The sequence below is a fragment of the Podarcis muralis genome, chromosome 7 (genome assembly GCF_964188315.1).
Source record: "Podarcis muralis chromosome 7, rPodMur119.hap1.1, whole genome shotgun sequence".
NCBI classification, from domain to species: Eukaryota; Metazoa; Chordata; class Lepidosauria; order Squamata; family Lacertidae; genus Podarcis; species Podarcis muralis.
In genome coordinates, this window is record NC_135661.1 from 88518745 (window position 1) to 88542359 (window position 23615).

Sequence of the window (23615 nt, forward strand, 5' to 3'; positions counted from 1 at the left end):
AATTCCTATGCCCCACAAATAACCCAGAGATGTATTTTAAATAAAAGGATGCATTCTACTCATGTAAAATCACCAGGCAGGCCCCACAAATAACCCAGAGGTGCATTTTAAATAAAAGGACGCGTTCTACTCATGTAAAAACATGCTGATTCCAGGACACTCCGCAGGCCAGATTGAGAAGGCGATTGAGCTGGATCCAGCCCCTGGGCCTTAGTTTGCCTACCCATGGGTTAAAATAACAAAGTCCAAGTAAGAGAATATCAGCCTTATCTAATCATCAGGTATCAGTCCAGATTTGTAAGATTTGGGGCTGTTTCCCATTGACTTGCAACGACTATCTGAGCTGCCAACATCATACAGAAGAATGGTTCTTTTGACAATATATCTACGTTGGTGTCATCGAAAACATTCGGTAACATTAATCTTGGGCGACGTTTTCTTATTACGTCCGTCAAAATGAAATCCCAAAACATCTTGCACCGGTTTATGTTCCCCAATTCAATTCACCAATTTACAATTAGGTGATGCAGAAGGAAAACATATTTGGGCCATTTGCAAAGGAGTGCAATACCAGGATAAAGGTTGCGACCTTCTGGGTTCTGTTTCGTAACCGGCCCTAAGAGGCGCCTGGCTTTAAAAACAGAAACCGTATCTCCCGCTGGCTGCTACAAAAGCCACCATCTGGCGGCCAGAGTGGGGGGCAGGTGAATCCCGAGTGGGAGTCCCTGCAAAGGCCGCCTCCAACACAGGCGAGGATTAGGGGTTTTTAAACCCCATATTTAGCCCTGGATGAAGAGATTACGAGCCGCTGGGCTAATGCCGAAGCCGAGAGCCAATTGGGAACGGCTTTCCCGGAGGGTGGGGACAGATGGGTGCAGGGCAGGGGGGGTGGAGGCTGCGGGAGTGACCCAGAGACGATGCTGGAAGCAGCCGGGAGCAGAGCAGGAACATTAGGGGTGAACAGCTGATGCTATTTTCGGAAGAGGGGATGCTGTGCGGACCGTCTAAAGAGGAAGGACTTTAGCAAAGACCACCTGGGCTGCCACGGTGGTCCCATGGGCAAACCACCATCAACAACTGAGGCTGCGACGCTGTAAGGACCCTCCTCGGCTAACGTGCAGCACCCATCGCACAACGGGCGTCAAAAGCTCAGGGACCGCCAGGCGCTAAATTGTGCAGCCTTCCGGAAGAGGGTAGGATCTGCGAGCCACCGGTGACCGAGAGCAGGTGGTCACCAGGGACAAAAGAGATCCCTAGCGAGTCTTTCAAGATGTCGGTCTGAGTCGTCCCTCAAGGAGAGCACTCAAAACCTGGTTGGGGGCTTGTGGTTGCCTCTGCAAGGAGCAGATGTTGGACTAGATGGGCCCTTGGCCTGACCCAAGAGGCTCTCGTGTTCTTCTGCTCCTCAAGGACAGCAGCAACACAGGACCTCCAGGGGAGGCCACAGCCCCCTTGACATTTCGGGGAACACGTTGCGCTTTATGGCAAAACTCCTGAGCATGGCCACCTTTGTGAGGCTCCTGGTGGCCGAAGCCGAGAGAAGGGTCTCGTTGTTCTTCAAAGCGGAGGAGGCCCAGGAAGTCCCCAGTTTTTTCTTAGACAAGCCTCAGACGGAGAAACTCCTGGAGGAAGGAGAGGTGGGCGGCTTGAGGTACGGCCTGGGCTCCATGCAAGGCTGGCGGGCGCACATGGAAGACGCCCACACCGCTCAGCCCCAGCTGCCCGGAGCCCTGGCCGGCTGGGCCTTCTTTGCCGTGTACGATGGGCACGCAGGCAGCACGGTGGCTCAGTTCTGCGCCAGGCACTTGCTCGGGCATGTGCTGGAGGCCGAGGCCCTCTCCGGCCAGGAGGAGGACCCCGCAGCCGTCAAGGAGGCCGTGCGCGAGGCCTTCCTGGCCATCGACAGGCGCATGCAGGACCTGTCACGGGCCGAGGCCTGGGAGCACGCCGGCACCACCGCCGTGGCCGTGTTGGTGTCGCCCCGCCACCTGTACTTCATCAACCTGGGCGACTCAAGGGCTCTCCTCTGCCGCTCGGCTGCCGTCACCTTCTACACCGACGACCACAAGCCCACCAAGCCGAGGGAGCGGCGGCGCATCGAGAACGCCGGCGGCACGGTGGTGCTGCAGAGGGTCAACGGGTCGCTGGCCGTCTCCCGGGCCCTGGGCGACTTCGGCTACAAGGCCGTGTCTTGGCGTGGCCCCACCGAGCAGCCGGTGTCCCCCGAGCCCGAAGTATACCAGCTGGAGCGCTGCCCCGACGAAGACGAGTTCCTGGTGCTGGCCTGCGACGGGGTTTGGGACACCTTTGACAACGCGGGGCTGTGCGCCTTCGTGCGCTCGCGACTCTGCCTCACCGGCAGCCCGCGGGACGTCTGCGAGTGCGTGCTGGACTCCTGCCTCTACAAGGTGAGGGGGGAGAATAGAGGCAGGGGGTTCTCACTTAGAATCATAGAATTGTAGAGTTGGAAGGGGCACCCAGGGGTCATCTAGTCCAACCCCCTGAAATGCAGGGATCTCAGCTGAAGCATCCATGACAGATGCCCATCCAATCTCTGCTTCAAAACCTTCCCAGGGGCTTTCAGTATCGTGGAAAGTGCAGCCAACTAGATTTCTAGAAGGGACGTGGGTGGCGCTGTGGGTTAAGCCACGGAGCCTAGGACTTGCCGATCAGAAGGTCGGCGGTTCGAATCCCTGCGATGGGGTGAGCTCCCATTGCTCGGTCCCTGCTCCTGCCAACCTAGCAGTTTGAAAGCACATCAAAGTGCAAGTAGATAAATAGGTACCGCTCTGGCAAGAAGGTAAACGGCATTTCCGTGCGCTGCTCTGGTTCACCAGAAGCGGCTTAGTCATGCTGGCCACATGACCTGGAAGCTGTACGCCGGCTCCCTCGGCCAATAAAGCGAGATGAGCGCCACAACCCCAGAGTCGGCCACGACTGGACCTAATGGTCAGGGGTCCCTTTACCTTTAGATTTCTAGATGTCTCAGATTATTGAGAATGAGGCCTATAGGAAGGAAGTTGAGCAGTTAGGGTAGTGGTGCAGGAAAAACAACTTACTCCTTAACTTAAAGAAAACAAAAGAGATTATTGTGGACTTTAGGGAATGTAAATTGAATATTCAGCCACTCATTATTGAGGGGAAGTGTGTGAAACAGGTCTCGGTGTTTCAATTTCTGGGAATGGAGTTGAGAGATGACCTAACTTGGGGAGAAAACTGCAAAGACCTGATGAAGAGAGCACCTGGGAGAAACCAGGGTTCAAATCCCCCCTCAGCCATAAGGCCTGTTGGGTGTGACTTTGGGGGCCAGTCACCGCCTCTCAGCCTAACCTACCTCGCAGGGATGTTCTGGAGATTAAACACGGAGGCAGAGGTATGGCACCCTGAGTACCTTGGAGAGAAGGGTGGGATAATAATAATAATATTTTTAAATATTATTATTATTATTATTATTATTATTATTATTATTATTAGGGTGGCTTCCAACAGAACACTAAAATACAATAACCTATTAAACATTAAAAGCTTCCCTAAACAGGGCTGCCTTCAGATGTCTTCTAAAAGTCTGGGAGTTGTTCCGTCTCTTTTTTTTTTTTGTAATTTTTATTAATTTGCATATTAAAAAATGTAAAATATAAGAGTTACATTCTCATTTTCACAGATTGTTTAGTATAACTTCCTTCAACCTTTCCACAAATCTTCCGTAATATCCTTATAAAAGTTCGCATTTTTTGGTTTGTATTGCCATTAATCATCCTAATTCTTCTCTTTCTCCTTTGACAATACCCTTTTCTTTTTACAGAGCTCCTTTGAAACCCACTAGTGTTATCTGTCCTTCACTCAAGTTTTCCAGATAATTCGTAAAATTTTCCCAATCCTTAATGAACCTCTGGTCTTTGGAATATCTAATTTTCCCTGTCATCTTGTCCATCTCCGCGTAGTCTAACAGTTTTGCTCTCCATTCCTCAATTGTCGGCAAGTTCTCAGATTTCCAATTTTGAGCTAATAAGATTCTTGCAGCCGTTGTTGCGTACAGGAAAAACTTATGATCTTTCTTTTTTATCTCCCTTCCTACCAATCCCAACAGAAAGGCCTCGGGTCTTTTAACAAAAGTATATCTTAAAATTTTTTTCATTTCATTGTACACCCCCTCCCAGAACCCTTTAACCCTTTGGCATTCCCACCACATATGGAAGAAGGACCCCTCCCTTTCTCTACACTTCCAGCATTTGTTACAAGTCCCATACATTTTGGCTAATTTTGCAGGTGTTATATACCATCGGTAAAACATTTTCATTAGGTTCTCCTTTAATGTCACACAGGCTGTAAACTTAAGGTGTGTTTTCCAAAGTTTCTCCCACTCTTCGGCATATATGTTGTGACCGATGTCTCTAGCCCAATGTATCGCTACCGACTTTACTTCTTCATCTATTAGATTCCACTCTAGTAGCTGGTTATACATTTTAGACAGAATTTTATGGTTATTATTCAATATTTCAGTCTGGAATCTAGAATCTTTGTCAGCATATCCTTTGTCTGTAATGTCTTTCCTAAACATTCCATTTAACTGGAAATAATGCAGCCAGTCGTATACTTTCTCCTTAACCTGATCGTATGGCTTTAATTTCCACTTCCCTTCTTCTTTCGTTAACAGTTGTTCGTATGTGGCCCAATTATCTCTCATATTTATCTTTTTCACACTCATCACTTCTAACGGCGATAGCCAATGGGGTGTTTTAGGTTCTAACATATCTCTGTTCCTCTCCCACACTTCAATCAATGGACCTCTAAAAATGTGGTTCTCGAAGCCCCTGTGTACTTTCCTCTTCCCGTGCCATAAATAGGCGTGCCACCCAAATCTGATATTGGATCCCTCTAAATCTAGCACCTCCTTATCTTCCAGTTTTATCCAAGTTTTAACCCAGCATAGGCAAGACGCCTCATAATATAATTTCAGATCAGGTAGGGCGAAGCCCCCCCTTTCCTTCGCATCTGTCAACAGTTTAAATTGGATCCTTGGTTTCTTACCCTGCCAGACGAATTTTGAGATCACTTTCTGCCAATCTTTGAATATCTTTATGCCCTTAATTACAGGAATATTCTGGAAGAGAAATAACATTTTTGGGAGCACACTCATCTTGATTGTGGCTATTCTGCCCCAGAATGACAGTTTCAGCTTGCCCCACGTTTCAATATCTTTCTTGACTCCTTTCCATACTGTCTCATAGTTGTTTTTAAAGAGGTCTATGTTTTTTGGTGTTACCCATATTCCTAGATATTTAACCTTCCTGGCCACCTCTATCTCCGTTGCATTTTGTAATTCTTCGATTTTGTCTGTCTCCATGTTCTTTACTATAATTTTTGTTTTCCTTTTATTTAATTTGAAACCGGCCACTTTTCCAAACTGATCAAACTCTTCAAGTACCTCTTTTGTTGAGTTTATTGGGTCCTCCATTGTTATAACCAGATCATCTGCGAATGCCTTTGTTTTATATTCGTTCTGCCCAACTGTTACCCCTTTTATCCCTCTGTTTCCTCTTATTGAATTTAGAAGAACTTCTAACACCATAATAAATAACAGTGGGGACAAAGGGCATCCCTGCCTTGTTCCTTTTGCTATTCTTATTTCTGGGGTCTCCACACTATTTATTATCAGTTTTGCCTTCTGTTCCGTGTAGATTGCCTTTACCCCATTATAAAACTCAGTGCCGACCTCCATATATTCCAGTTGCTTCAGCAGGAAATCCCAGATTATATTGTCGAATGCTTTCTCTGCATCCACAAATAACAGCAAGCCTTGTTTATCGCACCTATCCGATAGATATTCTATAATGTTTACTATATTTCTTATGTTGTCCTTCATGTGCCTTCCTGGCAAAAAGCCAGCTTGGTCTTTATGTATGCTTTCTATCAGTATATTTCTCAATCTCCTTGCCAGAATTCCCGCAAAGATCTTATAATCTATATTTAATAGGGAGATCGGTCTGTAATTTTTAATCTGTTGTAGGTCTGAGTCGTGTTTGGGTATTAAGGTAATTAGCGCCTCCTTCCATGTCTCTGGTAGTTCTCTTTCTTTAAGGATATTATTCATTACTTCTTGCAACGGAGTCAACAAAATTGGCTCCATTTCTTTATAGTAACTACCAGTGAACCCGTCTGGGCCTGGAGCTTTCCCTTTTTTAAAGTCCTTTATTATTTCTTTAATTTTGTCTGCCTCTATTAGGGCACTCAGTTTTTCTTTCTCCAGTAACGAAATCTTTTTGATGTTCTTCCCTTTTAAATATTTTTCTATTTTCCTCAGATTATTCTTTTCATTTTTTTTGTAGAGACCTCTGTAAAAGTCCAAAAAGGCCTTTCTTATTTCTTTGGGATTATTTGTCACTTCTCCCTCCACCTCAATCTTATTGTGTTCTGTTCCTTCCTTTTTTTTAGCTGCCAGGCTAGTAACTTTCCTGATTTGTTAGCGTATTCAAAGCTTTTTTGTCTTAATTTTTTGACCTTCCATTCTATTTCTCTGTTTATCAGCATTGCCAACTGGGACTGTAGAATCTTAATATTTTCTTTTATACTCTTATTTTTCGGGTTTTTAACTAATTTTTGTTCGTTGTCCATTATTTGCTGTAGTATTTCTTTTTTCCCTTTTTCTCTTTTTTTATTCTTAATTGCACTCTGTTGGATGAAGAAGCCCCTCATCACAGCCTTGCCTGCATCCCACACCACCTTCGGTTTGGTACCTTTGCCTAAATTGTCCTCAAAGTATTCTTTTAGCTTTCTCTGCGCTTTCTCTATAATCTCTGAATCATCTAGCAGGTAGTCTTTCATTTTCCATCTATATGGTCTTTCCTCCAACCCTTTCAATTCCATTTTTACTGGATTATGATCCGAAATCGTTTTGGGCAGAATCTCCACCCGTATAGCCCTTGGTACTAGTTCTGCCGAAGTCCATATCTGATCTAATCTTGAAAATGAATCATTTGGTTCCGAGTGGAAAGTATACTGTTTTTCCAGAGGGTATTTAAATCTCCATATGTCCACCAAATTAAAGTTATGGACCAGTGAGAAAAAGGTTTGGGGTAGCTTTCCTTCCTTGCCCGCTCCATCCCTTAGCCTGTCAATGTCTAGCGACACCACGCCTTTCATATCTCCTAGTAAAATTATTTTCTGGTCAGCATATTCACTTAGTTTCCCCTCTAATATGCTGTAAAACTCTGATTTATTATTATTTGGTGCATATATCCCCACTATTATTACATTTTCTCCTTGCCAATTAATTTGAACTGCTACTATCCTCCCTTCTTCATCTTTGAAAATTTGTTGTGCTTCAATTTGTTTTCTAATGTAGATGACCACCCCCCTTTTCTTCTTTTTATCTGACGATACAAATTCATTTCCCAATCTTTTATTTATCAGAACTCTTTTATGTTTGCTTGCTATGTGGGTCTCTTGTAGGCAGATAATATCTATACTTTCTTTTTTTAAGATATACTCAATTTTATTCCTCTTTTTCTTATCATTCATCCCATTAATATTCCAGCTCCAGATTTTTAACACCATATGCTTGCCTATGTAAAAAGTCTACCGCCTCTCTCTAGTTTTTTCCCTCTCCTCCCTCTTCCTCTTCCTCTTCCTCTCCTTCTGTCCTCTCTGTTTCTTCTTCTAAATCTTCCCTGCCTTCTGTCTCCTCACTTTTGTCTTCCTCTTTATGAACTTTCAATTCTTTGTATTTTCTTAAAAATTTACCGGTTTCTTCTGGGCTTGTCAGTTTTTGCCTCTTACTCCTGTAAGTAAAGGAGATTCCTTCAGGGAACTCCCATTTGAATTCAATGTTATTCCTCTTCAGAGTCTGTACCAGTTCTTTATATGGATCTCTACGTTTAAGCAGCCTGACTGGGATGTCTTTAAAGATTATAATGTAATTTCCGCCAATATTCAGCCTTTTTTCTTTGTTTTTCTGAAGAATCATATTCCTCATTTCCCTTTCTTTAAATATGACTAGACAGTCACCTACAAATCTTTTATTTCTGGCTGTTTTGGCTTTCAATCTGAATGCAGATTGTACTGCATTCGCCATCTCTTCTGTTGAGATCTCCAGCCATAGGGCAAAAGTCTGGGAGTTGTTGTTCTCTTTGACATCTGGTGGGAGGGAGTTCCACAGGGCAGGCGCCACCACTGAGAAGGCCCTCTGCCTGGTTCCCTGTAACTTGGCTTCTCGCAGCAAGGGAACCGCCAGAAGGCCCTCGGCGCTGGACCTCAGTGTCCGGGCTGAACGATGGAGGTGGAGACGCTCCTTCAGGTATACTGGACCGAGGCCGTTTAGGGCTTTCAAGGTCAGCACCAACACTGATGCTATTAAAAATGCTGCACATTCTCACTTTCTTTGCACCATGCATAACTGCGCACACCTCTAACATGCTGTCTGCACCCCCAAAATACGTGCACTTTTTCTCTGCTAAAAAACCCTCCAGATATTGCAACTTTTCCTCCTATAAGGAGTCAAAGCATTGCCTGTAAACGGACTGGGCTGGCTCTATCTCGTGCATCTGGGAGTAAGGAAACGGATCTGGCCCCTGAGATGTTTGTCCAGGGAGAATAAGGTCATCCAGGTTGAAGGAGATGGTTGTCACCCCTGCAAAACAATTGCTTTGCTAAGCAGGCAGGAGGACACAATCCTCAGACGACTCTACGCCATAGCTGTCAAGCGTCCCTTATTTGACAGGAAAGTCCCTTATCCCAGCGCCGTTTCCCGCTGCTGTCCCTTATTGATGATGTCCCTTAAATTTGCCGGGTTTCAAAGGAAGCAGCTCCTCTCCCTCCCTCCCTGCCGGCCAGGGAGGAGGGAGGCTCCAACTGTGTTGCTTGGCTGTGTTGCTCACCCAATAAGGAGTCTAGGAACGACTGGGGGGTGGAGCTTGCATGCCTTGTGCTGATCAAATCGGCCGCGTTGCCTGGGGACTCGCCTTTGCTCAGCGCTTCCCAGCGGAGAGGTGACGGTGGTTTTCCTTGCTGCATCCCCTTTGCTGGGTTGCTGCGCTGTGGGAACCACCGCTTGAGGCTTCGTTTGGCTGCTGGCTGGGCTTTCTGCCTTTGGCTCGGAGGGGCTCAGAAGTTGAACATACCTGTGCTTGGAAAAATCCCTTATTTTGGCTGCTGATCCCTTATTTCCGAGGCTGCTGGTCCCTTATTTTCAAATCTGTAAGTTGACAGGTATGCTCTACGCTCTCCCTGCAGGGCAGCCGTGACAACATGACCTGCATCGTGGTCTGCTTCCCAGCTGCCCCGGCCGTCTCCCAGGAGGCCTTGCAGAAGGAGCAGGAGCTGGACGCTTCCCTGGAGAAGAGGGTGGCAGGTGCGTACGCTGTTTGCGCTGTGACGGAGTGGGGCCAGGGAGGCCTCGTTGGCCGCTGGCAAAAGGGAGGAGTGGGATTTTGAGAACGGGGAGGAAAAATAACAGAAGGCAAAGGAGTGCTGTGAGGGTTTTTTTTGGGGGGGTCAGTTTGGATGATGCCCTGGGTCCCTTCCAGTTCTTGGGTACCCAAGTGAGGGTTAGAATCTAACAGAGGATTCTGTGGGTGAGCTACTCAGACAGGTTTCTTTGCACAACAATGAGCTAAAGCATGGGCAGGCAAACTAAGGCCTGGGGGCTGGATCTGGCCCAATCGCCTTCTAAATCCGGCCCACGGACGGTCTGGGAATCAGCGTGTTTTTACATGAGTAGAATGTATCCTTTTATTTAAAATGCATCTCTGGGTTATTTGTGGGGCATAGGAATTCGTTCATCCCCCCCAAAAAATAGTCTGGCTCCCCACACGGTCTGAGGGACGGTAGACCGGCCCACGGCTGAAAAAGGTTGCTGACCCCTGGCATAGTCCATCACATGAGTCAGCAAACCTTTTCACCAATCGCCTTCTAAATTTGGTCTGCAGACAGTCCAGGAACCAACGTGTTTTTACATGAGTAGAATGTGTGCTTTTCTTTAAAATGCATCTCTGGGTTATTAGTTGGGCATAGGAATTCGTTCATTTCCCCCCCCAAAAAAATATAGTCCGGCCCCTACAAGGTCTGATGGACAGTGGACCGGCCCCCTGCTGAAAAAGTTTGTTGACCCCTGAGCTAAAGCGTCCTCATCCGCATCCCATAAGGATAAGCTAAGTTGCAAGAGTTGCAAGGCCCTCCAGAATAATGGGTGGGACTGTCCTTCAGCTCCCTCACCTATCTGAACAATAGCCAGTACTTTGAGCTGTGAGCTGAGCTGGAAGGAGGCTGGAAGCTGGAGACACAGAGACCTGCTTGCTCTGTGCTGGATCCCAAGACTAATGGAGACACAAGATCTGTAGGGCTGCGAACGCCATGAGCCCTCTAGACTAGACTCAGGTTGTGCACATGGATAAATGAAACCATATATACTAAAGACACCACAGTTTCCGCTGTCCTTTCTGCCAAGGTGAAATATACTTGGAGTCGAGAGTGGATTTCATGCTCTTTATTCAGCTCATAGTGGTGAGGAGGAATGGAAGTTCCCCCAGAATGTCTGCTTTATATACATTATTTACACAATGGGCCCCACGTGATTGGCTAATTCCGGGGTTCACCTGTAGGCCAATCAGGTTGCGGATTCACTTCCACCTGGAGCTGGATTGGGTGGCTCCTGTGGACTAATCAGACTGCTGCATTCTGAATCCTATTGATCTAGGAACAATCAGACTGCTGCTTTTTGGATCCCAGTCAACTCAGTACATAACACAAGGACACCGTTTTGTTTGGCTTGGTGGTCTACATGCAGTGCTATAGATCTGAGAAGCCGAGCTCGGGGCTTAGGCATGAAAGAGTCTTGCAAAGTTACACAGGTCTTGCAAAGGTGCAGCTCAGGTTCTGCAAGGCTTGTGCCAAACAGCAGGTGGGGGAGCTGAGCTCTTTTGCAAAGGGCTCTGTTTTGATCATTCGAACTCTTGTCCTTCAGTGCCTGTTCTGCAGACTCAAATAAAGATGATAATAATAATAATAATAATAATAATAATAATAATAATAATAATATAATTTTATTTATACCCCGCCCTTCCCGGTTCAGGGCGGCTAACAACAAATTTAAAACACTTAATTGATGAAACAAAAAACATGAATAACGTGAATAACAATAAATTCAGAATTCAAAAATCAATTTAGGGGGGAAATCCATTTAATGATCATTAAATGATCACCAGTGCTGGCTGGCTAAGTTAATCCTACTTGGGCCAGCGAGGAGACCAGGGAAGAATTAGCTGTGGGATCCCAGAGCGGGTAATCTTCATAAAAAGGCGAGGGGGACGGAAGGAATGGGAATAAAAGATCAGGCTAAGTTCAAATTGAAAGCCAGGCGGAATAGCTCTGTCTTACAGGCCCTGCGGAAGGAGGTTAAATCCTGCAGGGCCCTGGTCTCATGGGACAGAGCATTCCACCAGGTCGGAGCCACCACTGAGAAGGCCCTGGCCCTGGTGGAGGATAGTCTGACTTCCTTAGGGCCCGGGACTTCTAAACTATGATTATTCATGGACCCGTTGTGTCTGAATGGGGGGATGGGGACCTAGAAGTCACTCGTGGGGCAATTATCCGCCATCGAGGTAACCAGCCCCTCCACTTCTCCCACCCCACCCCAAATCTCACCCCAGAGCTTTACGATGAACTAGTGGAACAGGAAGGGGGTCCCAATCTCGTCTCCGTCTTCCAACGTCTGGCTACAGAGGCGAACCCTAACCTTCCCCCTGGGGGAGGCCTGGCTAGCAAGTAAGTACGATGATCTCCCTCCCCATTCCCTGGGAATCACCCACCCCCACCCCGCTCTCATATCTGCAGGGGGGTCCGTTTCTTCTAAAGTACACAAAGGTGCGCTCCAGTAAGAAGAATCGCCAGCTTTTGCAACCTAAAGGATTCCGGGGCCTGGGCGGGGCTTCTGGGCCGGTGGGTGGAGCCAAGTACGGACCTGTGGGTGGAGTTTGGGGCGGGGTCCAGATGATGATGATTTATTGAATTTATATACAGTGGTACCTCGGGTTACATACGCCTCAGGTTACAGACCCCGCTAACCCAGAAACAGTACCTCGGGTTAAGAACTTTGCTTCAGGATGAGAACAGAAATTGTGCTCTGACGGCGTGGCAGCAGCGGGAGGCCCCATTAGCTAAAGTGGTGCTTCAGGTTAAGAACAGCTTCAGGTTAAGAATGGACCTCCGGAAGGAATTAAGTACTTAACCTGAGGTACCACTGCACCGCCCTATACCCGGAGGTCTCAGGGCAGTTCACAGAAAAGATCAACTTAAAAACCAATATAAATATAAAACCAAAATAAAAGCAAGAACCCAATAACCAGCTCCATCTGGTATGCAGGATGAGGCCCTCCCTGCCCGCAGACTGTCTCGCCAGAGTGGTGCATGCTCTAGTTATCTCCCGCTTGGACTACTGCAATGCGCTCTACGTGGGGCTACCTTTGAAGGTGACCCGGAAACTGCAATTAATCCAGAATGCGGCAGCTAGACGGGTGACTGGGAGCAGCCGCCGAGACCTCATAACACGTCTTGAAAGACCTACATTGGCTCCCAGTATGTTTCCGAGCACAATTTAAAGTGTTGGTGCTGACCTTTAAAGCCCTAAACGGCCTTGGTCCTGTATACCTGAAGGAGCATCTCCACCCGCATCCTTCTGCCTGGACACTGAGGTCCAGCCCAGACACTGAGGTCCAGGAGGGCCTTCTGGCAGTTCCCTCCCTGCGAGAAGCCAAGTTACAGGGAACCAGGCAGAAGGCCTTCTCGGTGGTGGCGCCCGCCCTGTGGAATGCCCTCCCACCAGATGTCAAAGAGATAAACAACTACCTGACATTTAGAAGACATCTGAAGGCAGCCCTGTTTAGGGAAGCTTTAAATGTGTGACATTTTAAAGGAATTTTTAATCTTTGTTGGAAGCCGCCCAGAGTGGATGAGGAAATCCAGCCAGATGGGTAGGGTACAAATAAATAATAATAATAATAATAATAATAATTATTATTATTATTATTATTATTATTATTATTATTATTATTATTATTATTTTACACACACACCCCAAAAAAGAACCACATTTTAAAAGGGCATAGACTACATTTGTCAAGAAAGGCCATTTACAGGCTTAGTCTAAATTGAGAAAAGTCGGTGCCCCCTAATCCCAGACCTGTGGCCGTGTTTCCTCGGTGGTTGTATGAAAAGCACTCTGTTTATGCTCAGAAGCTTTTCTTTATGCAAAGAAAGGAGGGCCAAGAGGCTTGGGGTACCAGAAGCTAGTGACCACCTTGTTCCTCTCACAGGAGAGCTGTGATCATGGAGGCTTATCAGCGGGCGAAGCAGAGTCGCGAGGAGCAAGAAGTCCCGGTAAGAAACCCCCGGATCTTATTGAACTGTCTGTAGGAGTTGAAGGGAGTCCAGAGGGTCATGGAGGGCCACCCCTTTGTTCTCCTCGTGGCACCACCACACCAGACAACTGGGTTTGAAGCCTGGAAAATTCGGGGCAGGTAAAAGGACATCATGTGGCAGAATTGAACTACGGAACTCCCTGCCACTTGAGGCAGTGATGGCCACGGACTTGGATGGCTTTAAAAGAGGATGGGGCTCCTAGCTAGGAGCTTTTGGTGGCTCCTTGCCAGGGTGGCCTGATCCAGCAGGTGCTCTTCTGTTTTTATCACCAAACAGCATTTTATTTCTTTTGTGATTCAGATTGGTTTTTTCCCCTTCAAGGGTAAAAAGTGCATAAACCTCTCATCTGAACTGTGCAAAGATTTTACAAGCTAGTTTACCATACCCAGTTACTAATTTTTATGACAGCTTTATCCTCCAGTCTTAAAAGTGCATTAATAAAAGAGAAAAGCCAATGAAAGCAAAATCCACATCTGTACTTTGCTGTTCATTATTGCATTTTGGGGATTTAAAGCAATTCCCTTTAAAAGTCTTCGGGTTGCTAATACGAATCCTTCCCCCCTCTATACTGTGCCAGACTCTGGAAACACACTATTCACTCCCATTTGCCACAAACTTTTGATGGTTTTCCTTGTGCAGATTGTAATATTGATTTTAAGAATCTGCACATGAAACCATCTTTGTTGATCATGTTCAAGCTTACTAGCAGCACAGAGGATGGTTGCTGTCATAAAAGCCACTCCCTTGGTCTCAAAAAAAGGCTTGGTCATAGAAGAATTTTCCCTTGACATCTGTGCAGGGTTCTGTGTCAGTTCCTCTAAGATATATTTTGTCCTCTGAAGCAAAAGAGATATGCCTTCTTTAGCATCTTCATTCAAACAACACTGTCCATCTGAAGCGCTGAGATTCATTTTATAAAGAGGACATAAAAAGCCCTTATGGGGACGCGGGTGGCGCTGTTGGTAAAAGCCTCAGTGCCTAGGGCTTGCCGATCAAAAGGTCGGCGGTTCGAATCCCCGCGGCGGGGTGCGCTCCCGTTGCTCGGTCCCAGCGCCTGCCAACCTAGCAGTTCGAAGGCACCCCCGGGTGCAAGTAGATTAAAAGAGACCGCTTACTGGCGGGAAGGTAAACGGCGTTTCCGTGTGCTGCGCTGGCTCGCCAGATGCAGCGATGTCACGCTGGCCACGTGACCCGGAAGTGTCTCCGGACAGCGCTGGCCCTCGGCCTCTTAAGTGAGATGGGCGCACAACCCTAGAGTCTGTCAAGACTGGCCCGTACGGGCAGGGGTACCTTTACCTTTAAAAAGCCCTTATAATGCAGGATATTGCCAGTGCTGCATGGAGTCTAGTACCAATCACTGCCGCTTTGTAGAATACCTCCCAGACGCCCCTCTTCTCCAAGAGCAGCCAGATTTTCAGCCAAGGCACCTTCCGGAAGTAGGCGCGGGTGCACACGAAGAGCAACCCAAACACCAGCAGCCCATCCAGCGAATACACGTTAGCCATGACGGAAACCTGCAAGGCCCAGACACAGCAAGCGCTCTTCTGATGTCCTTCTGCTCTGTGCCTTCCTGCCTCCTGGCTATCGATTCTACAAAGTTAAACCAGTTTCAGAGCAGCCTAACCATATGCTAAGCTCCCAAATAAACTTTTGGGAACTTGTGAAAGTCTGGTGGAGGCTGCTTTACAGCTGGACCGGCTGGTTCATTTGATTCGATTTACCGTAATTTAAATATTTAATTTATATATTGCTCAACACAGCATTGCACAACATGCCAAGTTACAGGGAACCAGGCAGAGGGCCTTCTCGGTGGTGGCACCCGCCTTGTGGAACGCCCTCCCAGCAGATGTCAAAGAGAACAACAACTACCAAACTTTTAGAAGACGTCTGAAGGCAGCCCTCTTTAGGGAAGCTTTTAATATTTGATGTATTTTTATATTTGGTTGGTATTTTAATATTTGGTTGGAAGCCGCCCAGAGTGGCTGGGAAAGCCCAGCCAGATGGACGGGGTATAAATAATAAATTATTATTATTACACTCTCGATACTCTCCCCGATGCTTTTCAACATCTTTATGCGCCCCCTTGCCAAGCTTGTTCGGAGTTTGGGGCTGGGTTGCCATCAGTATGCCGATGACACCCAACTCTATCTGTTGATGGATGGCCATCCTGACTCGGCCCCAGACACACTGATCAGATGCTTGGAAGCTGTGGCTGGATGGTTACGTGGGAGCCGGTTGAAGCTAAATCCTTCAAAGACAGAGGTCCTGTGGCTGGGACGGGGTGATATGGGATTGGGGGGGCAACTCCCATCTCTTGCGGGGGCGCAATTAGTGCCAGCACCGTCCATTAAGAGTTTGGGTGTAATCTTCGACACCTCCCTTTCCATGGAGGTGCAGATTGCAGCTATAACAAGGGCGGCATTTTTTCATCTCCGCCAAGCTAAGCAGTTGGCTCCTTATCTCTCTCGCCCTGACCTAGCCACTGTGATCCATGCGACGGTCACCTCCAGACTGGATTATTGTAACTCGCTCTATGTGGGGCTGCCCTTGAGACTGACCCAGATACTCCAGCGGGTGCAGAATGCCGCAGCGAGACTCCTTATGGGGTCTTCACTGCGAGATCACATTCACCCGGTGCTATACCAGCTGCACTGGCTCCCGGTGGAGTACAGGATCAGGTTTAAGGTGCTGGTTTTAACCTTTAAAGCCCTATATGCCTAGGACCCTCGTACCTACGGGACCGCCTCTCCTGGTATGTCCCACAGAGAAACTTATGGTCTTCAAATAAAAACATCTTGAAGGTCCCAGGCCACAGAGAGGTTAGGCTGGCCTCAACCAGAGCCAGGGCTTTTTCGGCTTTGGCTCCGATCTGGTGGAACGCTCTGTCACAAGAGACCAGGGCCCTGCGAGACTTGACATCTTTCCGCAGGGCCTGCAAGACAGAGCTGTTCCACCAGGCCTTTGGCCAGGGCACAGCCTGACTCCCGCCCTCAGCAATCTTCGCAGAGCTCTGGCCCAATGGTTGCCAGTGGCTTGAATTAATTAATTTTATAATGAATGATTTTAGAGTGTTGTTTATGCTTTACTTTTGTTCTGTTTTATTGTTGTTAGCCGCCCTGAGCCCGGCTTTGGCTGGGGAGGGCGGGATATAAATAAATTTTATTATTATTATTATTATTTATTATTATTATCATTATTATAACACCACTGATTCTCAAGTTTCCAGAAAATACAATCGATTGAAACGAACTTTGGCTGCTCGCATTCCGACGCAATTTCCCACATGGTGCTCCAACCAAGTTCTTCTTTCTCCCTGCCCTTCTTCGTTTCAGGCCCCCAGTGCGAATGCTGCCTTGGATTGAACGCTCTGCTGTGCAGGTTGGACCACGGATGCCAAGACATCATTTTTTTGCAGACTGGGGAAGCAAATCTGACCGGGATTTTTGGGCAAACTTAGGAAGCTGGCCGGCAACGGATGGGGTGGGGCGAGTCGGATTGGGGCTACCACAGCCCCCTTTCCCCAGTGCCCCCAGGGTGGAAAACACCATCTGGACTGAGCAGAACAGCTGTCACTCAAGGCAAAGGCAGTCCATGTTAGAACAGATCATGTATTTTGTTTCTTGCCTGGACATAAGTTTTGCTTTCTTTCTTTTTTTTGGAATTTGCATTTTATTTATTTGTTAACATTCTTATATTACATAGGTAAACGTTGTCATATTACGTTACAGGACTTACTACAATATAATTTCCAACATGTATACGAAAATTATATACAAATTTTATATACCTAGAAAGAAAATGAAACAAAAAAAAGAAGAACAAAGAGAAAAAACAAAAACAAATTCCCCCCCCCAAATCATATACATACCAACACACTAGACTTCCTGTCTATCCCATTGTATATTCCTTTTTTACACATGAATGTACTCTTACTATTGTATATTTCTTTGCATTTTATCTAATACATTCCTATAGCAATGTGTGCTCTTAGTCTTATTTCTCAACTCAGTCTCGCTCCCACGTCAATCAAATGCTAGCATAGATAGCGAACCTTTACTGCATTTTTGAACATACTGTATGTTTTATATCTATCCCACTTTCCCATAAATTTTTGTTTTGAATTGCCTCTCAGGGTATTTGTCAACTGCTTTTAAAGTTTTGCTTCTTTAACGCTGCATTCCAGCAGTAAAGACTTGCAAGAATCATCACCGCCCCTGGAATTTATCAGAAGGGGAAATGCAGCCTGTACAATTCAGTGCCTCTCCAACTTGGGTCTCCAGCGGTTCTTGACTACAACTCCCATCATCCTTGAGCACTGGTCATGCTAGCTATAGATGATGGGAGTTGTAGTCCAACAACAACTGAAGACCCAAGTTTGAGAAGCACTGTGTTGATCAGGGATCGGCAACCTAAGGCCCGTGGGCCACAAGCAGCCCACAGGGGTCATTTAACTGGCCCACTTTTGTCATTTACTCGTGTCTGACTCTTTGTGACCCACTGGACCAGAGCACGCCAGGCCCTCCTGTCTTCCACTGCCTCCCGCAGTTTGGTCAAACCCATGCTGGTAGCTTCGAGAACACTGTCCCGCCATCTCGTCCTCTGTCGTCCCCTTCTCCTTGTGCCCTCCATCTTTCCCAACATCAGGGTCTTTTCCAGGGAGTCTTCTCTTCTCATGAGGTGTCCAAAGTCTTGGAGCCTCAGCTTCAGGATCTGTCCTTCCAGTGAGCACTCAGGGCTGATTTCCTTCAGAATGGAGAGGTTTGATCTTCTTGCAGTCCATGGGACTCTCCAGAGTCTCCTCCAGCACCAGAATTCAAAAGCATCAATTCTTCGGCGATCAGCCTCTTTATGGTCCAGCTCTCACTTCCATACATCATTACTGGGAAAACCAGAGCTTGAACTATACGGACCTTTGTCGGCAAGGTGATGCCTCTGCTTTTTAAGATGCTGTCTAGGTTTGTCATTGCTTTTCTCCCAAGGAGCAGGCGTCTTTTAATTTCGTGGCTGCTGTCACCATCTGCAGTGATCATGGAGCCCAAGAAAGTAAAATCTCTCACTGCCTCCATTTCTTCCCCTTCTGTTTGTCAGGAAGTCCCCAAACTGAGCTGCCCACTTGGCAATTCCCGGTGCGCTGCGCTAAACCGGTGCAACACAGCACGGGGACTTGCTTCTGCGGTCCTGAAAATCGCGTCTGATGCCAGAAAACGTGGGCACGGGCGCGATCCAGCCCACAGAGGGATCTCTGCTGGAGTGAACCAGCCCAGGCAAGGTAAACCTTGCTGACCCCTGGAGTAGATGATGTCAACCCAAATCTTTGGGTCGCCAATTTATATACAGTGGTACCTCGGGTTACAGACGCTTCAGGTTACAGACACTTCAGGTTACACACTCTGCTAACCCAGAAATAGTGCTTCAGTTTAAGAACTTTGCTTCAGGATGAGAACAGAAATCGTGCTCCGGCGGCACAGCAGCAGAAGGAGGCCCCATTAACTAAAGTGGTGCTTCAGGTTAAGAACAGTTTCAGGTTAAGAACGGACCTCCAGAACGAATTAAGTCCTTAACCCGAGGTACCACTGTAAAAGCAACTCTTTTAAACATTCAAAAGATAAAACCAGCAAGAAACTAAAAGCAGATCAGAACATGCATTGACGTTCTACGCATCTGGAGAGGCTTGCCCCAAATAGGTGCCAAAAACACGACGGCGAAAGTTCCTGCCTGATGTCAAAAGGCAGGGAGTTCCATAGGTGCTGTTGATTTCTTACAAATCTGGAACGGGTGTTACACGTGGCACTTGGAACAGTGCCAGTTCTGGAGATTGAAGCGTTTGAGTGGCCGTATTTCGGGCAAGGCGGTCTCCAACCTTACCTTGAGAACATCCCCTTTTGTGAGGAAGGCCTGCCATTCTTTCCTCTTTTACAGCCAGGGGGCGCTACAACCAAGAGCAAAGCCCTTCCCTAAAGTTATACCAGGCACCCCCAAACTTGGCCCTCCAGCTATTTTGGGACTACAATTCCCATCATCCCTGACCACTGGTCCTGTTAGCTAGGGATTATGGGAGTTGTAGTCGCAAAACCGCTGGAGGATCGAGTTTGGGGATGCCTGAGTTATACTATGCCATGGGTAGGCAAACTAAGGCCTGGGGGCCGGATCCGGCCCAATCACCTTCTAAATCTGGCCTGTGGACGGTTCGGGAATCAGAGTGTTTTCACATGAGTAGAATGTCTCCCCATTGCTTTTTATATCGGTCCTGGAGGTCCTTTTAAATATGATTAGAAGGGACCAATTGGTCAAGGGTATACAAGTCGGAGCTAAACAGTACATATTGAGAGCATTTGCAGATGACTTAGTACTGACATTACAGGAGCCAGAATCTAGTACCAAAAGAGTATTGGAACTGATTCAAGAGTTTGGTCAGGTCGCAGGATTTAAGTTGAATAAGTTTAAAACAAAGGTTCTAGAGAAAAATCTAACAGCGATTGAGAGAGAGAGGTTTCAGAAGGAGACAGGTTTAACATTGGTTAAGAAAGTGAAATACCTGGGGATTAATATGACAGCTAAAAATGGGAATTTATTTAAAGATAACTATGAAAAATGCTGGACGGACGTGAAAAAAGATTTAGAAATATGGTCAAATTTGAAGCTTTCACTGCTAGGCCGTATTGCTGTGATAAAAATGAATGTATTGCCTAGAATGTTGCCTAGGACAACTATGAGGTGGTATGGAAAGAAATCAAGAAAGATATGGATATATGGAGTAGACTAAAATTGTCATTATTAGGCAGAATCTCTGTGATAAAAATGAATATACTACCTAGACTGTTATTTTTATTTCAAGCAATACCAGTGGTAAAAGGGACAAGACAATTTAAGGATTGGCAAAAAAAACTTAGCGAAGTTTGTCTGGCAGGGGAAAAGGCCAAGGATAAAAATGAAGATACTAGTAGATAAGAAAGAGAGAGGAGGTTTTGATTTACCAGACCTGACTTTATATTATGAAGCTTCATGCTTGGTATGGTTAAAAGACTGGCTGACCTTAGAAAACACTGACCTATTAGATTTAGAGGGCCACGATAATAGATATGGTTGGCATTCGTACCTATGGTACAACAAAGTAAAGGTACATAAAGGTTTTCTAAACCATGTGATTAGGAAATCTTTATATGAAGTATGGGATCGGAATAAAAACCTCCTGGAAAGAAAGACACCGTGGTGGATATCACCAATCGAGGTGCTGACAACAAAAAAAGTAAACATGGAAGGGGAAAGAGTAACATATGAGGATATTACTAGGAAAACAGCCCAAGGGATAAAGCTCAAACCATACGACCAAATTGAAAAGATGTTAACAGGGTGGCTGCAATACCATCAGATCAGTGATTTATTAAAGGAAGACAAAAAGAGAAATGGGTTCGAAGATAAAAAATCGAAATTCCAAATCGAGTTAATAGACTGTAAAGATAAAATTTTATCAAGAATGTATAGCTTATTGCTAGAATGGTATACAAAAGATGAAGAAGTAAAGGAATCAATGATAAAATGGGCAATTGATATTGGGCATAACATTGAATTGGATGCGTGGAAAAGATTATGGAAGGAGGGTTTGAGATTCACAGGATGCATGGCTTTAAAGGAAAACTTGCTAAAAATGATGTATAGATGGCATTTGATGCCAGTAAAATTAGCTAAAATGTATAGGAAAAAAGAAAGAAAGTGCTGGAAATGTAAAAAGGCAGATGGGGACTATTTCCATATGTGGTGGACCTGCGATAAGGTAAAAAAAATTTGGGAAGCAATTTATAATGAACTCAAAAAATATTTAGATATACTTTCCCCAAAAGACCGGAAGCATGTCTATTGGGCTTAATAGGAACAGAAATTAAAATAGAAGATCAAAATTTGTTCATGTATGCTACAGCGGCCGCGAGGACCCTTTTGGCCCAAAGATGGAAAGTACAAGATATACCAACTATACAGGAGTGGCAGGCGAAGTTGACAGAATATGCAGAACTTGCCAAACTGACAGGGAGGATCCGGGACCAGGGAGATCAAAGATACCAAAATAACTGGAGTAAATTTATTGAATATTTAAAGAAGAATTGTAAAGAGGTCAGGACACTAGCAGGATTGACATAATACCTCCAATGTATAATAGTACTAATTTGAGAATGATGTGTGTGATGGAAAGAGGATAAATATACCAGTTGTGGGGAGGGAGGGGGGTCGTGACTCGGCAGAGTCAAAGGGAATGTACGGTGCTATTACAATTTGTTGGAAAAGAATATGTAAGGAAAACAATAAAAATTCACTTGGGGAAAAAAAGAATGTTGTTTTTGTTTCAAACATTGCAAATTCTGGATAAAATGGACTCTTTCAAGAAGTGGCAGAGAGATATTTCTAGATTTGTCTGGCAGGGCAAGAAGCCTAGAATAAAATTTAAAATACTAACGGATGCAAAAGAAAGAGGTGGATTTGCCCTGCCAGACCTTAAACTTTATTATGAATCAGCCGCTTTTTGCTGGCTGAGAGAATGGCTGCTTCTTGAAAACACGGACATTTTGGATTTAGAAGGTTTCAACAATGTATTTGGGTGGCATGCATATTTGTGGTATGATAAGGTCAAAGCACATAAAGCATTTAAAAACCATATTGTCAGGAAAGCATTGTTTAATGTCTGGATAAGATATAAGGACCTACTTGAAAATAAAACCCCAAGGTGGTTGTCACCAATGGAAGCGAAGGCTCAGAAAAAGCTCAATATGGAGGCCAAATGGCCGAAATATTGGGAAATTCTGGAACAAGAGGGAGATAAATTGAAATTGCAGAGCTTTGAAAAACTAAAAAACAAAGTGCGAGATTGGCTTCATTATTATCAAATAATGGAGGCATATAATTTGGACAAGAAAATTGGCTTCCAGGTGGCAAAATCAAAATTGGAAACAGAACTGTTAGATCCTAAAACCAAGATTCTGTCAAAGATGTATAACTTGCTGTTGAAATGGAACACTCAGGATGAAACGGTGAAATCTGCTATGATTAAATGGGCACAAGATGTTGGTCATAACATTGTGATGGCTGACTGGGAACAGTTATGGACCACAGGTATGAAGTTTACGGCATGTAATGCCTTAAGAGAGAATATTATGAAAATGATATACAGGTGGTACATGACACCAGTCAAGCTTGCAAAAATTTACCATTTGCCCGATAATAAATGTTGGAAATGTAAAGAAACTGAAGGTACATTCTTTCACCTTTGGTGGACGTGCCCAAGGATTAAGGCTTTCTGGGAGATGATTTATAATGAAATGAAAAAGGTATTAAAATATACCTTCCTGAAGAAACCAGAGGCCTTTCTCCTGGGCATGGTTGGCCAATTGGTGCCAAAGAAGGATAGAACTTTCTTTATGTATGCTACAACAGCAGCAAGAATATTTATTGCAAAGTACTGGAAGACACAAGAACTACCCACCTTGGAAGAATGGCAGATGAAGGTAATGGACTATATGGAATTGGCGGAAATGACTGGCAGAATCCGAGACCAGGGAGAAGAGTCGGTGGAAGAAGATTGGAAGAAATTTAAAGATTATTTACAGAAATACTGTAAAATTAATGAATGTTAGAATGTTGTTGGAATTAAGTTAAGTGGTTTTAGCAGTAATGTTACAAAGGTGTATGTAAAAATGGATTGCTAATAGGTGTGAATCTAAAGTTATAATATATCAAGACAAAGGATTAAGATAAAAATAAAGAGGGAAAGGATTTGCTGAATTAACTAATTGAACTGGAATACAAAAAAGGGAGGTGTGAGGAGGTCAGGGAAACAAGTAAATGAAAGACAAGATATGGAAAGATTGATTTGTTTTTAACTGTTCTTTATTTTTCTGTATTTTGTATTTTCTTTTTTCTTTTTTTTAACCTTTTTCTTATTATTGTAATTTTGTTTGAAACTTTAATAAATAACATTTGGGGGGGGGAAGAATGTGTCCTTTTATTTAAAATGCATCGCTGGGTTATTTGTGGGGCAAAGAGATTCGTTCATTTCCCCCCCAAAAAATATAGTCCTGCCCCCACAAGGTCTGAGGGACAGTGGACAGGCCCCCTGCTGAAAAAATTTGCTGACCCATGCAGTGTCCACAAATAATGTAGGCCTTTGTTCCTAACAGGGACGTGGGTGGCGCTGTGGGTTAAACCACAGAGCCTAGGAC

At 45.4% G+C, this 23615-nt stretch overlaps 1 protein-coding gene across 2 annotated transcripts; it reads left to right on the forward strand.

Annotated features, from left to right (window-relative positions):
* The first annotated feature begins 89 nt into the window (after positions 1–89).
* Positions 90–17392, forward strand: PPM1N (protein phosphatase, Mg2+/Mn2+ dependent 1N (putative)). 2 transcript variants are annotated; one of them, XM_028741910.2, is made up of 5 exons: positions 90–2408; positions 9229–9346; positions 11643–11757; positions 13305–13368; positions 16743–17392. In XM_028741910.2, exons 1-5 carry the CDS (start codon positions 1482–1484, stop codon positions 16770–16772), a joined length of 1254 nt encoding a protein of 417 aa, XP_028597743.2. In that variant the 5' UTR covers positions 90–1481; the 3' UTR covers positions 16773–17392. The 2 variants fall into 2 exon arrangements, 1 of the variants encoding a protein (XP_028597743.2); XR_003708058.2 differs by lacking the exon at positions 11643–11757.
* Positions 17393–23615: the final 6223 nt, after the last annotated feature.